This window comes from Medicago sativa, chromosome 1 (assembly GCF_051527215.1).
Source record: "Medicago sativa cultivar Bolivia chromosome 1, Bolivia_mono, whole genome shotgun sequence".
NCBI lineage: Eukaryota > Viridiplantae > Streptophyta > Magnoliopsida > Fabales > Fabaceae > Medicago > Medicago sativa.
The window spans coordinates 27,784,431-27,802,586 of record NC_140749.1 but is presented as its reverse complement, the minus strand read 5'-3'; the positions used below and the strand labels follow the sequence as shown (position 1 = coordinate 27,802,586).

The 18,156-nt window shown below is 36.2% G+C and overlaps 1 protein-coding gene and 1 pseudogene across 1 annotated transcript; one reads left to right on the top strand and one right to left on the bottom strand.

Annotated features, from left to right (window-relative positions):
- Positions 1 to 818: 818 nt before the first annotated feature.
- On the top strand, positions 819 to 11,377 carry LOC146953951 (uncharacterized). Its single transcript, XM_085743211.1, has 8 exons — positions 819 to 2,130; positions 2,313 to 3,497; positions 3,564 to 3,631; positions 3,749 to 4,285; positions 4,526 to 4,669; positions 4,823 to 5,065; positions 5,222 to 5,852; positions 11,313 to 11,377. The coding sequence occupies exons 1-8, from the start codon at positions 819 to 821 to the stop codon at positions 11,375 to 11,377; spliced, it is 4,185 nt and encodes a 1,394-aa protein (XP_085599337.1).
- Positions 11,378 to 12,567: 1,190 nt separating this feature from the next.
- On the bottom strand, positions 12,568 to 14,936 carry LOC146953950 (subtilisin-like protease SBT4.3; annotated as a pseudogene).
- Positions 14,937 to 18,156: the final 3,220 nt, after the last annotated feature.

Here is an 18,156-nt window from a genome sequence, read left to right as displayed (position 1 = left end):
GTATTAAACTCTTAACAACAATTTATTTATTAGCAATAAAAAGTTAATATTTTAAATATATATTAAAGTTATCATAAAATAGTTTCATGAGGTGTCGATGCAATAGTAAGAGTTTGACTTCATAAATTCAAGGGGTGATGTTTGAATTTTAAATGAGATAATTGCAATATGGTCATTAATGTTATTGTTATTAATAGAATCTTCTCATTCTCCCATTAATTATTTTAAATATTACATGTCATAATATTTTTATTAATTAAAGTGACACTAATGGTCATTTTAAATGATTTGCCAGAAGAATATAAACCACGTATCTGGATGTTACAAACCTAAGTTCTTACAATTAATCTAGTAACTTAATTGTAATTTTATTTATTATATATATACTTTTTCTCTTGCAAAATATAGATTATAATAAAAAAATATATTGAAATAAAAAAAGTATCTATATACTCAAGAAATTTATATAAATGGAAATAATAGGTTAATAACTATTTGACAATGGATTATCATATCACTTGTGTAATGTATGTTTTACAATAACAAAAAAAAGAGATGTCTCCTAGGGTTTCTAGCGCCACCCTCTTTTGGGCTGCCACCGCACCTTGGGCCGGATCTTTCTTGTGAGAAGTTGTATCTCATCTGATCCATGATCTAGATGTTTCTATTCCTGACTATTTATTCCTTCGTAGTTACAGACTTTGCTTCACCAAACCCTAGCCTCCATCAAATTGTTGTCTTGCGAACAGATTGTGTCTTCTCCCTTTCTCTTGCTGTCAAACTGTTTTCCCTGTGTTTCCCTTCGATTCACTGATACTATGGATCCCAATCATCTCAATCTCGATGGTCTGACTTTGTCCGAGGAAGGTTTAACCCTAAACCTAGAGTCTGAACCTGAAACTGCTGCTGTCCTCGAACACTGTCTCATTGGTCGTGTGCTTGCTGATCGTGAAATCCAGTTTGCCTATTTCAGCGAGCGTATGTCTCGTGCTTGGAAGCCAGGCAAACGGGTTACGATTACTAAGTCTGTGAATGATCACTATTTGTTCCAATTCCATCACAAGGTTGATGCAAACTGTGTTTTAGAGGAAGGTCCATGGTTGTATGACAATTTTCATATTGTCATGGATCGAATCTCACCTGGTGTCGTCCCAAACTTTGTTCCTCTCAACCATATCGATTTCTGGGTCCAAGTACATAGTCTGCCCTTTGGATTTATCCATCCGAAAGTAGGTCGAGGTCTAGGCAGTTTCTTAGGAACCCTAAAAGCTTATGATGGTCGCAACTCAATCCATAGCTCATATATGCGGATCAAAGTTGCTATTGATGTCACTGTGCCTCTGAAGAAAGCATGGCGTGTCCGTGCAAGCAATGGAGATTTTGTTACTATTAATTTTCAATATGAGAAATTAGGTGTTTTTTGTTACAGGTGTGGTTTACTCGGACATACCGACAAAGTTTGCCTGGAGTTGTTTGAATTAGAAGCTGATGATGGAGTTCGTAATTGGGGAGCTGACCTTAAGCTGCTTAAGTCGGTTACAAACAGGATTGGTACTGCTGCAACCAACCGCTGGCTTCAAGATCCCATTCCCGCATCTGTGCCACGCCAAACCCATGCTGCTGGTGGCACTGCTGCTGTTCTTGCTGGCTGCGACACACATGCTGCTGGTACCGGAACTCTGACATCTTTTAATGATCGCATGATTGCCTTCCAGCACCAACTCACTGCCATGAAACAAGATGTTATTGCTGCCCAAAATGCAGTGCATGCTAAAAAAGGTAACGACTCTAATTCTGCTTGCAAAGTTCAACTTCTGGCTTCCTCCTCTACAGGAACTTCGGCCTCTAGTTTATTTCCAGGCTGCCCTCTAGTGCTTGGTTTACCTGCTGTTCCGTTTGTGACCGAAAATAATGAGGAAGTGCATGAGGACAATGGCTCGGAATTGAGGAAAAGGAAGCGCATGTTTGCCCTTCAGAATGGAGAACCATTTGCTGCTGATGGGGTTATGGGAAACAATGTAATAGGAACAAATGTTAGTCATGGGGGGGATACTGAAATGAATGTAATTTCTAATCCTTTGTTTGATGAGAAAGATGTAATGGCAGGTCCTGATGATCAGGCCTGCCTAGGTGAATGAGTTTAGTGGCATGGAATTGTCGGGGTGTAGGTAGCCCGAGTGCAATTCCAGACCTTAAGTACCTAGTTCGGCACTTCAATCCGGACCTTTTGTTCCTTAGTGAGACTCTAGCTCACCGAAATAAAATTGAAGAACTTCGTTTTTTGCTTGGTTACGATTCTTGTTTTCATGTAGACCGCACCGGTAGAGCCGGGAGTTTAGCTTTATTTTGGAAAAATTCATTGCATTGTCAGCTTGTTAATTTTTCAAGTAATCACATCACTGTTGAAATTGTAAATAATACTCTTGGTACTTGGCGACTTACCGGCTATTATGGTTTTCCTAATGGAGGTCGTAGAACAGCCGCTTGGAATTTTCTCCGACAACTTTCCACTCAATTTTCAGGTCCGTGGTGTATATTCGGCGACTTTAACGACAGTTTGGATGCCAGTGAGAAAAGGGGACGTACCATGCGCTCTCCTTGGCTTATAAATGGTTTTCGCATAGCTGTCCTTGATTTAGGTTTATCCGATGTCCCGGTTAAAGGATATCCTTTCACGTGGTTCAAAAGTCTTGGTACTCCGCGTGCGGTGGAAGAAAGGTTAGATCGCGCACTTGCTAATAATTTATGGTTTAATATGTTTCCAAATGCTGTTGTTGAGACTCTTGTGGCACCTACTTCTGATCACTACCCTATACTTGTAAATGTTGCACCTATCCCTCGGCCTCATGTTCATAAACGACATTTTCGTTATGAAAATGCGTGGCAACTTAAACCGGGGTTTAAGGAGCTAGTTACTAACTCTTGGCAGGATCATTCAACAAGCACTCTTATGCCGAAATTATCGTTATGTGCGGAAGATATGTGGGAATGGAAGAGGAATCATTGTAACAAACTGAAAAAGGATATTGAAGATTGCCGTAAAGAATTGCAAGAAATACGGTTGCATGCTTCCGGGGAGAATCAAAACCGCATGCTTGAGATTAGAAAATGCATGCAACGTCTGCTGTCCCAAGACGATGCATACTGGCGTCAACGTGCTAAAACTCATTGGTACAAGGATGGCGACCGAAATACAAAGTTTTTTCATGCCTCGGCAACAACCCGGAAGAAGGTAAATCGCATAACCTCTCTTGATGATGAAATAGGTAATAACGTTACTAGTGAACAAGGCATGCAAGAAGTAGCGCGGAATTATTTTGTGAATATTTTTCAACAACAAAACAGTGAATTCTCTTCTATAATTGATGTTATTAATACATACATTTCTGCTATTGATAATGATACACTCACAACACCTTTTACAAAGGCCGAGTTTCGAGCTGCTATTTTTTCTATGCATCCGGACAAATGCTCCGGCCCCGATGGATATAGTCCGGGTTTCTACCAACACTTTTAGACTCTATATGGTGATGATATTTTCAAGGAATGTTGTGGCTGGTTAGATACAGGACAGTTTCCACCTGATTTAAATATTACTAACATTGCACTTATTCCTAAAGGTTATGCGCAGGTTAGCATGAAAGATTGGCGACCAATAGCACCATGCAATGTGCTATATAAAATTATATCTAAGGTTTTAGCAAACAGGTTAAAGAACGTATTGTCCCAATGCATTTCTGATAACCAGTCTGCGTTTGTTCCTGGTCGCTCCATTCTAGATAATGCTATGGTAGCCATTGAAGTTCTACATTTCATGAAAGCCAAGACACGCGGGGAAGATAGGTATGTTGCTCTCAAACTTGATATTAGCAAAGCCTATGGTAGAATGGATTGGAATTACTTGATGGCTGTCTTAAATAAAATGGGTTTTCATCGGCGTTGGATTCAATGGATGCGCATGTGTGTAGAGTCAGTCGATTATTCTGTGCTTGTTAACGGTGAACAGGTTGGGCCTATTATTCCAGGGCATGGTCTACGTCAAGGGGATCCTCTTTCCCCCTATTTGTTTATTATTTGCGCAGAAGGCCTATCAGCGCTCATCCGAGATGCTGATAGGAGAGGTGTCCTTACGGGAACAAAGGTTGTTCTGGGTACAGGTAAATATCTGGGCCTACCTTCTATGATCGGCCGTGACCGTAAAGCTACCTTTGCATATATTAAGGATCGAGTTTGGCAGAAAATCAATTCCTGGAGTGGTAAGTGTCTCTCGAAGGCGGGTCGTGAGGTAATGATAAAGTCTATTTTGCAATCTATTCCCACTTATGTGATGAGTATTTTTCAGCTACCTAGTACTTTGATTGAATCCATTGAAAAGATGATGAATTCTTTTTGGTGGAGCAATGGTAAAACAACGCAAAGAGGGATACATTGGATTAATTGGGAGAAGCTGTCGGCACCAAAAATTCATGGAGGTATGGGTTGAAAAGATCTCTCTGCTTTTAATTTAGCTATGTTGGGGAAACAGGGTTGGAAATTCATTACGGATCAGGATTCTCTTGTTGCTCGAATTTTTAAAGCTCGCTATTTCCCGTATGGTTCCTATCTCACGGCTACTGTTGGACATAATCCGAGCTATGTTTGGCGTAGCATCATGCGCGCTAGATTTATAGTACGTGGGGGAGCACGATGATGCATAGGTTCAGGTGCTACCATTCCCATTCTTAACGAACCTTGGTTGACGAATGGAGAGTTCATTAGCAGTGATATTCCAGGTGCTCACTTCGTCCATAATTTCACTATTAATAGTTTGATGAATTTACAGAATAAAAGCTGGAATGAGCAGGTGGTTAGACATGTATTTAGCGTGGATATTGCAGATAAAATACTTCATACGCCACTTATTTCTCAGGTCGAGGAAGATAGATTTATTTGGAAAGCAGAAAGGCACGAACGTTACTCTGTACGTAGTGCTTACAGGTTGTGTGTAACAGATTTAATTGATTCTTCCCATTTCTGGCGTCCGGGGTATTGGTCTGGCATTTGGAACCTTAAAGTTCCACCGAAGGTTAAGAATTTAATTTGGCGTATGTGTCGAGGATGTTTACCGACGCGTGTTCATCTGTTAGACAAAGGTGTCGTATGCCCCACTAATTGTTCTAGTTGTGACTCTATTCATGAGGATCTTTTGCATGTTTTCTTCTACTGTCCTTTTGCTATATAGGTATGGAACAGGACCGGTCTTTGGAGCTCGGTGCAATATGCTCTCACTCATACTACTTCAGCCACGGATGCTATTTTCTATCTTTTAGAGAATTTGTCTGCTGAGTTATCTCAACGTCTGTCAACTGTTATGTGGAGCTTGTGGAAACATCGCAATCTCAAAGTTTGGGACGCTGTTACAGAAACAAGTGCGGTGGTTGTAGAGCGTGCTAGAAACATGGTTACGGACTGGCAACTAGCGAATGCGCCGAAAATTCTTGCATCTCACTCGCCTTCTCAGCATCCTTTGGCCGTGAATATGGGGACCTCCACCTCACACCACCGACATAGAACATTGTGGCAGCCCCCTATGTCAGGTAGATATAAATGTAACATTGACGCAACCTTTTCTTCTCATCTTAACCGCACAGGTATTGGTGTTTGTGTTCGCGACTCAGAAGGTACGTTTGTTCCGGCTAAGACTTTTACATATCCTTGTACTGTTTCAGTAGATGTGGGTGAAGCTTTAGGGTTGCACGCTGCTTTACAATGGTTGAGTGGCATGGTCATTGATAATGTGGACTTTGAAACAGACTCTAAGTTAACAGTTGATGCCTTCCAGTCTACTCGAAACGACTTGTCTGAATTTGGGTGTATCATTTCTTCCTGTCGTTCTTTGTTTCGCAATTTATTTTCTAACTCTAGGGTGGAGTTTGTTAGGCGACAAGCCAACACGGTGGCTCATACTCTTGCACGAGAGGCCACGTGTTCCGCTAGTTCCGCCGTTTATTATGAAATACCCAATTGTATTGAGACTCTTATTATCAATGAAATGCTACAAGCATGTTTCCTTCAAAAAAAAAACTATTTGACAATGGAATTTAAAAAAATTATTCCCTCCATTCTATAATAAGTACCGAGGGAGTATACATAGATTAAGTAATGGCTTTTATTAGATTTAAAATTTAGCAACCCATATTTGATTTTTTTTGAATTAATTCTTAGTAGATTCAAATCAATACCCGATGATTTAGTTGATAAGAATAATTTGAATGATTTATATTTAAATTTGGTCAAAAGATCTTTAGGCAGGGGCGGATTTACCACCGAGCTAGCCTGGGCACGCGCCCGGGCTCGACCCATACTTTCTTTGTGTCGCCGCAATAAATTTACATGAAAGAGTTAATAAATATAAATGGTGTGACAAAGAAATCACACAAGCTGATTCGTCCTAGCGGCAGAAGTGCGAGCTTTGCATTGCTTATGTTGCGGGTTCGACACCCAGAACTCAAATTTTGTCTATAATTATGTTGCGGGTTCGACACCCAGAACTCAAATTTTCTCTATAATTGATTTTATTTCCTTTTTAATTTTTTTCTTTAATTGATTTTCTTTTCCTTTTTAATTCTTTCATAAATCATAACTTACTAAACTATGTCCATAATTATTGGAATATATGGATCAAATATCCCTAACTTAGTAAACTAATTTTGTCTATAATTGATTTTATTTCCTTTTTAATTCTTTTTTTAACCCAGAACTCACGTTTTTTTCTTTAATTGATTTTCTTTTCCTTTTTAATTCTTTCATAAATCATAACTTACTAAACTATGTCCATAATTATAGGGATATATGGATCAAATATCCCTAACTTAGTAAACTATGTCCATAATTTTTTATGGATTTGATCCTAATTTTCTTTAATAATCCTAATTTTCTTTTTAATTCTTTCATAACTCACCCAGAACTATATCCCTAATTTTTTCCCTAATCTTCTCACGTTCTGGATTATTTGGACATAGTTAATTGTGGATTTGAGACTCATATATCCCTAATCCTCTCTCCAATACAACCAAATTCTCCTTAATATATTAGATTATATATTTATAAATTCTTCTTTTTCATCTCTCTTATTTTAAATTGTACTTTTATCAACAAAATGACGTGTCTCTTTTATTTCGATATATGACTATTTATATATTGTGTTACATGTGAATTTACCGTCAATATTTAGCCCAGCCTCGACAAAATTCCTGGCTCCGCCACTGTCTTTAGGCATGTAAAATATAGAAAGATCAATTTGTTGGTATTTTCATATTTGAAATCATTTGTTAATACAATCGCGGACTGAAATATAACAAATTCAGCAGCCGATATGGCAGTACAGATCTATTTGTTCAATTTTCAATTATTAAATTAATTAATTATTTAATTTTAGTGTAGATATTTGATTGGAGTTATGGACAAATTTGGCAAAAAAGTAAATATGAATATATATATATATATATATAATTATTTAATTCTAGCAAACCCCATATATATATATATATATATATATATATATATATATATATATATATATATATATATGTGATGTATCAAATGAGAGGACATTTTATAATGAGAGGTGAGAGGAATAAAAAATGACCATTAGATTAAATTCTACGGTGCATATTAGAAAATGCATAGGTTTAGAAAAAAACACAAGATTTTTTTTCTATCTCCTTTCCTCCCTAAACGCTTCTCCTTCCTTCTCTGGTCTCTGCCGTCGTAACACCTTCTCCATGATTTTTCTATGTACTTTCTCTCAACATGCTATATCAATTCAAAGTTTCAAACCTCCTTGTCCCAGAAAAAATATAATATCTTTTAAAATTCTTGGTATGGTGTTGGTTATCTCTGTCAATCTATATCAATTAAAACCCCTTTTTCAAATTTTCGGTATTGTTTGTGATTATCGACTCTATTAAGGGAATACATATAAAATTCTTGGTTTTGCAATTGAATGGAGATATACAGATAAAATTCATTCCATTGGTCACTTTAATGTGAGACACGAGAAAAAATTGAGGGAGGTGGGCTATATGAAAAGATGGTGAATCTTCAAATTGAAAAGAAAAAGAAAATTGATGTTTGTGGAGAAGAGAGAGGGGTACTGAGGAGCCAAACACATGCGAAATTGGGTGCTTAATTCAACATTTTAACTCCATGAATTAATTTTCTTTGTGGAAAGAAGAGATTTGTTGCAGTTGTTGAAAACCAAATCGGTGAAGACTTGAGCGTAGGTATCTAGGAAAATGAACTATGAGATTGAATAACAAAAGGGTGCAGGATAATAGAAAAAGGAGTATTTAATCTTAGCCATTTATTTAAATCTAAGGGTTGAGATCAATTCCCCTCACCCTCTCATATTAAAGAGTCATCTCATTTGAAATGCCCTAGAGAGAGAGAGAGAGAGAGAGAGAGAGAGAGAGAGAGAGAGAGAGAGAGAGAGAGAGAGAGAAGGGATCCATTGACTCCAAGAGTAAGTCTTTAGACTTACTCCAAATCATGACCCTTCATTTTAATAGCAATTAATGGCTATGATCAATTGTAATAATTGTTATGGTGAGGCCTTTTTACTCCTTCTTCTTGAAGTTTAAAGTCGGATACCATTGATCAAATAAGCTTGCACTCAGAATTCAAAATTTAGCAATGGAGATTAATAATAAACCAGAATACCCTGATGTGTATGTCATCCCCTTTCAAGATTTTTTTTATTTGTATTTTTTGACAAAATCCTTTCATGAAAGAAGTAATTGTATAGATTAAGAGAATTAGATCTCAAGGGAACCACATGCCACTAAGCACAAATTGCAATTTCTCAAAGACAATATCCTGATTCGATCCACCATGTGTGTTAAATAATAGCTACTGAGATTGAAGCAAGTGTGGTAATCATGTTGTCTTGTGAATCGAAGATAAGCACATCAATTTAATCTGTAGAAAAATAAAATAAAATTTTGTGCACCAATTAAACCCTAACAACAAGAAGCTTTGTCGAAGGTTGTTTACAGGAAAATTGAATTTCAAAAATTGAAAAATCAAAAACGTTGAGAGACATAACAGAAGAATTGGAAATACACATGTTTAGAGATGAAAGAATCTCACCATAACAATTATTACAATTAATCATAGCCATTAATTGCTATTAAAATGAAGGGCCATTATTTGGAGTAAGTCTAAAGACTTACTCTTGGAGTCAATGGATCCCTTCTCATATATATTGTAACACCCATACTAGACGTATCTAGAAAGTTTAGCATGAGCGTTATCTTTAGTACTGGATACATTAAAAATATACAACATAAAATTTCCGAATGAATAATATATACAACAAGTCACGTTCGTATAAACAATAAAAATACATCTCGTCCATACATAAAAGTACATCCCTGATGACCATAACATCCTGCAGCGGTACGAACGAACTCTTGATGTAACATCCATCCGGCTACGAACATGGATAATCATCCTGCTTATCTGAAAGAAATAAGGAATGGGATGAGACATAATGTCTCAGTTAGTTCCCCTAAATCCTAGGCTATAGGTAACCTCAGGGGAAACTTACGGTCACCACGTGTCTACAATACAACCTGACGGTTGATTATACATGTGTGGTCATGCTTTCCTAGACGGTAGTGCATACTAGACCCGTCATAGGTTTATCTTACTTGTTATAGGCTTCACTTCCTATACGTGTCATGGCGGCCGAGGGGAAATCTAGGACCGCATTGCCAAGAATACGCTCTACGTATCGAGGCCTAACCTAACATAATCATGACACAAACCTAAACCGGACGATTAGGGGAAACCTAAGATCGTCATCTGTTTCATATTCTTTACTTGTTCTATACATGACTTGTACTTGTCTTATAACATCTCATGCTTTTGTTCATAAGCATACTCATACGTGAATTCATTCATAAACATAATCATAGCCATATCATGCATAAACGTATCTAAGTTCATTCATTATGTTAGCGTTGAACATACAAACATTATCTTGATTCATTTTACGGATAGCCCCGGGTGGAGTAACCCCGAGAACAATCCCATACATTACCGATGTACGTACATCGGACTCCCTCGGTGTCGTGTGGGTCCCTTACGGCTTGAACCGTTCCCCTTGGATCGAGAACCTCCCGTATCCCCTTGGCGTGGATAACAAGACACACGAGCACCTACGTCTTGTTTACTCAGTGACATGTGGGTCCCTTGCGGCTTGAACCATGCTCATCACGAAAACCCCTCGTATCCCCCTGATGTGGATAACAAGAGACATGCCACCTACATTACATTAATCATGGTCTTGTCGTTAATGAAGGTTAAACCTATTCATGCTTACATGTTTACCTCGGAACCTTGATCGATCCGATTAGCGGTAACTCATACTTGTTCATGCTTGTACATACTTAACATGGTGGAGAGAAATAACTTATCAATCCACAGCTTACATACTTGCTAAGTCATTCTAGCTCATATGCGAAGAGAATACACTTCGCGTCTTACTTACATATTCATTCCTATACTTGACATACTTAGGGATTCATGCTATTTTGCTAGTTCTCAACAACTATGTCGAGGCTCTACATTCATTCCCTTTCTTATTTCCTTGCTACCCGAATAATATCGGCTTAGCCTCTTTTGATTCACTCTTTCCATTCTTGTTAATTTTGCCATGATTTTCATTTCAAGAATCGTTTGATGTTATGTGCATTGCCTAGATGTTGTTTTGGGGTTATTAAGTTGTAAAACGTTGAAATAAAAGCTTCGGAATGCACCACCGACCCCACAATGAGCCAACAGCCAAAAAGCATGCTGGCCAAAACAGGGACTTACGCTAATAGCGACCCTGGAGCGTAATTCTTCTGAAGAAATTCGCTAATAGCGAAATATTTCGCTATTAGCGAGTTTCTTCGGGTCTGTGATGTAAAATTTTCAGTTTTGACCCAAAACTCGTCAAATTCGATCCTACAATGCACCATAATCATCCAGCAACATATATTGACTTTAAATAACATATTTCATGGCAAACTAACATGTAAACATCATGAATTGATCAAAAGGGACATTAGGGTTTAAAACCCTTCATTAACATAAATCAATACTTTCTAACATGAATTTACACAACCAAAGGGTGGTAAACTATCTATGGAACTCACCTAAACAAGTTTCTTGCAACTTCTCAAGCATCAAACATCAAACCCTAGCTTCCTCTTCATTCTTGATCTTGAGCTCTTTCCACAAACCATGCTTTAATCTCTTCCTCTACTTGTTTCTTGCTTGTTAAGCCACCAATTGCATGATTTTGGAAGACTTTGATGACTTAGAGAGGGAAGATTGGGGTGGTTCATAGAGAGACGGAGGAGAGAAATCCTTTCTCTCAAAACCTAGAGAGAGAAAGTGAAAGGAGAAATGAATATTTTGTGTCCAAAATCACTTATATACCTCTTTGAGTGCAAGTACCAGAATGCCCTTCGTCTTAATCGTTTTATCTTGACACTGATACATAAGACCACACTTGACTAATATTTCATAAAAATATCATCCGTCGTACTTAACATTCTTCACCATAATCGCTTTCCATGAACCTTAGTCCTCTGATACATTTAACAGATAAAGTTTCCTTTAGCTGACGAGCGAGATGTTACATATATATATATTTACAAAAAAAAATATGTTACACTAATTTTTCTGCTATGTGCAATTTTATTGTCTTATTTTATTTGGCTATTTTTTGAATCATATTTTGTGTGTTAGACTAACTTTATTTGTTCCTATGTGTTTTGTTGTGCTATATGACATCATAAATGAAGTGGGGGGAGGGGGGTTATTATTCCTATCGATGGATATGCAGTGTCTGGAGTACAAAAATAATTATGAATTCTATTGGTGTAACAAAACTCTCGCTTAATAATGTTCACATAAGTAATATTGCATGAATATTTTTTTATATTAATTTGTATATCTTTTTATGATTTTTGACATTGTGAAAGTATTGTAAGGTGGTTTTTATTATTAAGGGCTCTAAGTTGAATGTATGCATCACACATAAGACAATACTAGACTTGTAAGATGGATCAAAGAAAATGTTTTTTTAAGTTATAAAATGATTATTAGTGAAAATTAACAATTATTTTTTCATTTTAAACTAATGTCAAATTAGTTAAAGATAACATTATTCAAATTAGTTAAAGAGAAAATTAGTTATACATGAGCTATTATATCATCCATGTTTTTGGGTTTTGTTTTATTTTAGTTTTATGAATATATAATTTTAGATTATTAAGAAATCAACTTGAAGAGCCATATAGATAGATAGCATGAGAATTGAATACTCAACAATCAATTATTTAGTTTTCCAGAACAACAACATGATCGACTATTAAGATATTACAATGATAGGACTCTTGACATTGTGGATTCCATCTGACCAAACAAGTAATGAGGAAATCACAGTTGGATTTGATTTTGCTCCCCCAACAACGGTGACAACAAATGATTGTTTCTCATTTAATGATTTAAATGAGAGAATTTTTGGTTCCACACTAATCTTGATTTTTGGATTATGATGGATGAGAGTAGCCTTGTAGGTTGAGTTGGAAAAGCCAACATTTGTGACTGTTCTATGAATCTTTACATGCTTATGTAAAAGAATCACCATTGCAGGATAGTTTATGTCTTTCACCAATGATCTTTCAGAAGCTCCATGGCAACTTGAATTATCTCCACTAATACGTTTAATTTTTTCAGCATCATAACCATAATTACAAAGCATTTGCACATAATCTTGCTTCGTGATGTCATAAACAAGTCCAGGGTGAATGGCTTGTTGCAGATTGATATTCCCAGATCCATAAGAAAACTCACCTACCAAATCATCATAAGTACCTCCCACTGGTTTAGCGGTTGTCATGATGGCAGATTTGATAGCTGCAGGTGACCAATCTGGATGAAATGATTTCACATATGCAACAACTCCAGCAACATGAGGGCATGACATAGAGGTTCCTGATAAAATGTTGTATTTAACCTTCCTGTTGTCACTCATATCATTTGAGATTGATGCCTGAGGTGAATATGCAGCCAATATTTCCACTCCTGGGGCACTTATATCTGGTTTCATAATTTCTAGAACCAAAGGATTTGGGCCACGAGAAGAGAACATGGTAATTCTAGGAGCATTGGTGTCATAGATGATCTCACTCTTTAAAATTTCAGCTATAGGGTATTTAGTGGAGTTTGTGTATGATTGAACATGAACAAAGTCTTTTGTTTCCAAATTAAGTGTAGGCTTCTTAGTGACAAATAAATCATCAAAAGAAGAGTGTGACACGTTAAAGATTGTACCAATTGCATCACTCGAAGAAGTCAATCTTTGACCTAACGGTGATCCACACAAAACAATCTTACCCTTCACCATGTTTTTGTCTATACAATCACATTTTTCCGGGGATGCATTTTTTCCAGCTTGGCAAGCTTGAGCATTACGCACAGCTATTGGAAATTTTGTGCCATTTGAAGGGATGGTATTAATTGACTTACCAATAAAAGTCTTTCCATTTCCAAGAATGATCTTATCAATGAATTGACGATCTATGGTAGTTGCGGCAACACTAAATAACCAAGGTGCTACACTACTAATACTACTTGGGGTAGGGCCAAAGTTTCCCGCAGACTGCACTGTGAGTATTCCCTTCTCCATGGCATGAAAAGAACCAATGGCAATGGAATCTCTCCAAAAATCAATGACATCAGGGGCATCAAGAGAGATAGTGATGACATCAACCCCATCATCAATGCCATCATCAAATGCAGCTAATATATCATGACCCATGCACATACCAATATCATTGCAGATTTTGTATGCAGCAATCCTTGAAGATGGGGCTCCACCTCTTGCGGTTCCTTTTGCTAGACCATAAAAGCTCACATCCTTCACCTCACGTCCACTTGCTATTGATGATGTGTGGGTTCCATGTCCTAAACTGTCTCTTGCACTCTCATCTAAAAACCCATAAAATCGTGCTCCGATGATCTTCTTGCTGCAACTGAAGTTACCACCACCTGCACAAACTCCCCTCCATTTTTTTGTAATCGCACCAAGACCTGTTTGATTATATATAGTTAGTTTTTACAATCTTCTAAATAAATTTCACTTTCTTCCTTCAATATAATAAATAATATTGCTTAATGTCATAAGATACTCATGATAAACAACATTTATATAAAAATTTATGTAAAATAAGAAATTAATTAAATATAATAACCATAAATTATTCTAATTGATTAATGATGTATCATTTTAGGCGGGTGAGTATTTCATACAGATGATCATTGCTTAGAAAACAACTATGTATGATAATTCATATTCAAAAACTATTTGTCATAATTGTAAAAGATAATTTATTATGATTGTGACTGCAGATATATAAACCTTTATCATTGAAACTTTCAGACTCTGGCCAAATTCCGCTATCCATGACTCCAATCACCAAATCACTTTCAATAGTTTTATCTCTTTTGAATGTTTGAGGAAGTCCAAGGAAATCCCACGACCTTGTGGTTTGAAGTTGAAACTCTTGGCTTGGAAAAACTGAGACCACACCGCTTATGCCGACAAGCTTTTCTCTTTGTTGATCAATGAGTTTAGCAGCAAAACCATTGAAACTCCTCTTGTAACTACGAACTAAGAGACTTTCTATGTCTCTACCACCAATAACATTTTGCAACAAGCTGAGATGGTGAGCGGTTGGGGAATATTTTGATCCCTTAGGAAGTGAGCCCATGTACACAATGTAAATTTTACTACTTTCATCATCATATTCAATGGCTTCACACACCAAGGGAGCTAGTGATGCCAAAATTAAATGTACAATGAATGATAAAACAAGATTAAGCTTGGCCATTGTTTGTATTTGTGAAATGAAGGATGCCTAACTGAAGCCCAAACAATGTATTTATATACACGAAAAAGTAACATAAACGAAAATATTTTTAATTGATAAAAAAGTTTAATAATTGTAAGAAAATAAAATAAAAAAATTGCTCCCTCCATTCTATATTGAGTGACCCATTTGTAAAATTATTTTATCCCAAAATAAGTGACCCATTCAGTTTTCAATTCAATATTAATTATATTTTTCTAATTGTGCCCTTTAATTAATAATACTTTCATCATTCTCAAGTCAATATCTTTTACTTTGAAATTATGATAATAATTAACACAAAAATAATCGAGGAGGGTAATTTAGTTAAATATCATTATCTCCTTATAAGTTATTCACATTTTTAAAATTTTTGTTACATCTGCAAATAGGTCTTTTTTTTTTGAAGAAGTTAAAATGAAATATATTTATTAATAATAACGTTATCATGTTTCTCTTTTCAATATTCACTTTAACTTCCATTATATTATCGCGTGAAACTTATTTGGGTCCTATTGCATTATATGAGACTCATTTAAAAAGTGTTGGACCCACGTTAGTACGTTTTCATCTACTCATGCATGTAGTTTCATTAACTACTCCCAACATCTACTGTTGTTTTCCTCTTCTTATCACGAAAACATGCTAACTTTATTCTTTTACAAAGTCCCACTTTTAACCTTTTTGTAGGGTGTCGGTGGTTTTTATAGAAACTTGAAATATTTTCCATCTTCACATGATGGAATCATGTTACCTTAATTCATTTCTTTGGAATCATGTTATCTTTATACCTTTCTGCCACTTTTTTTCCTTTTTTATAGGGCCCCACTTTTAACCCTTTGTATGGGGGCGGTGGTTTATAGAGAAACTTGAAATATTTTCAATCTTCACATGATGGAATCATGCTACCTTAATTCATTAATATGGAATCATGTTACCTTTATTCCTTTCTACCATTTTTTCTCCTTTTTATAGGGCCCCACTTTTAACCTTTTGTTTGGGGGCAGTGGTTTTTAGAGACAATTTAAATATTTTCCATCTTCTCATCATGGAATCATGCAAACCTTTATTCATTTCTATGAAATCATGGTACCTTTATTCTTTTCTACCACTTTTTTCCTTTTTACAGGGCCCTACTTTTAACCTTTTGTATGCGCGCAATGGTTTTTAGAGACACTTTAAATAGTTTCCATCTTCTCATCATGGAATCATGGTACCTTAACTCATTTATATGTAATCACGTTATCTTTATTATTTTCTACATGTTTTTTCGCATATTCTAATCACGCAATCTTTATTTGGGATTCATTTTTTATTTCAAATTTGACCATTAAAACGTAAGTTTATGTCATATAGATTATCTATGATTTTTTTTATACAAATTTAAAATCATTTGATATGTTTTTTAAATCAGTTAAGATTAATGGTGTTCAATAAAAATGTATAAACCATTAATCTTGGTGGGTCTCAGTAACATATTAAATTATTTTAGATTTGTGTTAAATTTTAGATGAATGATCTATATGATATTAACTTACAATCTAACCAAGAAATTTGAAAAATATGAATAGAGTAAAATGATATTGAGCGGTATAATATTAGTGTGATATTACATTAGTGTAATTTAATCCCTAGTATGTGTGTGTGTATGTATGTGTGTGTGTGCGCGTGTATATATATATATATATATATATATATATATATATATATATATATATTGCTAAACCAGAAGCTTGGACAAGCATCAAGGGGAAGCAACGACATCCCAGCTAGGTTGGCATCCCAATGAACCCTCATCCTATACCGCCAAACTCAAAAACAACTTTATTAAAAAAGAGAAAAATACACACAAGAGAGCAGGGACTATGCCAAAACCCTCCAAGAGCAAAAACAGAAAATGAAAACATAAAAAACAGAAGCCTAAGGAAACCTGTACCTAGGCTTACCATGATGCTAACCTAATTGGTCATCAAGCTGCACCTGCTGATCACACAATGATCCTTACGTGTGGGGTCTACTATCTCAGTTGACTATGTCTATCCCTCCAATGTTTGGTTGCAGATGTTGGTCACTTAGTGATCCTTACGTGTGGGGTCTTACAACCTCAAAGGTAATTGAAAACATAGACTTTATGTTGGCTTTTCATCATTTCCCAAGGCAATGAAGGCCAAGGTTCCTTAGGTCCACCAATCTATGAATCTTAGAATACTCATAGCTCTCTCTCTCTCTCTCTCTCTCTCTCTCTCTCTCTCTCTCTCTCTCTCCGCTGTAAACACTTTGACTGACTACCTAAGACTAAAATAAATTTAAGCATAAAAGGAAAGGTTGTATATGTAAATGCAAAAGAATAAAATTTTATTAGATAATACTTGGAGGATTTGCAACAAGAAAAGAAAAGAAATTGATTAGCTAGATCATCTCAGCTTTGCAGGAAAAATAAAAATGCAAAAAAATAAAGATAATGGGTTGCCTCCCATTCAGCGCTTGTTTAACGACTGAGTCTAGACGGTCAATAGGTTGCCTCCTATTCAGCGCTTCTTTTGACTCATTAGCTTGACAAAATAAGTTGCCTCCTATTCGGCGAATATTTAGCGTCCCGAGCCTTACAAATATGTCTAAGTGTTACTTTCAGACCTTTGAGCACCCGGTTTCTCCCTTCTACTACTTAGGTCTTGCATATAGTATCGCAGGTCATGACTTCCTCAATTGGAACGTTTGCAAGCCACCTAATGTGGTCCTCGATCTCAACTCGATTGTTCTTGCATATGCGGGTTATCTCGAAAGGCCCATACCATGCCTTATGCATGAGAGTAGGTGGATAGAAAAGTTCATGGAATTTGATCATAACTGTGTCTCTTCTTCTGAAAGCGTTTTTGTCTTAGATTTTGATTGGAACCTCATCCATGAAGCTGACTTGTCTGATCTCCTCATGCGGATCTTTCTTCACCGTTCCCGTTGGTTTTCCCCTCATTGTCTTCCTTGCTGTTTGTTTAGTTCTCACCATGTTGATCTTCTTCTGATGAGACTTTTTAGTTTGGGTACCTTCAAGAAGTTGATACAACAATATTTTATGACAGCTAGTTTAAAATTAATGAGGGTGTTTGTGACCTATTTCCGACGGCTTAAAATTTATTTCTAATTATAATTGATCTTAGTTTTTAACGTGTGTACACTTAGACTCGACAGACTCTATGTAATGTAGACTCAA

Coding starts and splice junctions, on each gene's coding strand:
- LOC146953951 (XM_085743211.1), top strand. CDS start 819: ATGGATCCCAATCATCTCAATCTCGATGGTCTGACTTTGTCCGAGGAA. Junction 4,670..4,822: donor TCATGCGCGCTAGATTTATA/GTACGTGGGGGA, acceptor ATGAATTTACAG/AATAAAAGCTGGAATGAGCA. Junction 5,853..11,312: donor CGACTTGTCTGAATTTGGGT/GTATCATTTCTT, acceptor TTGCTTGTTAAG/CCACCAATTGCATGATTTTG.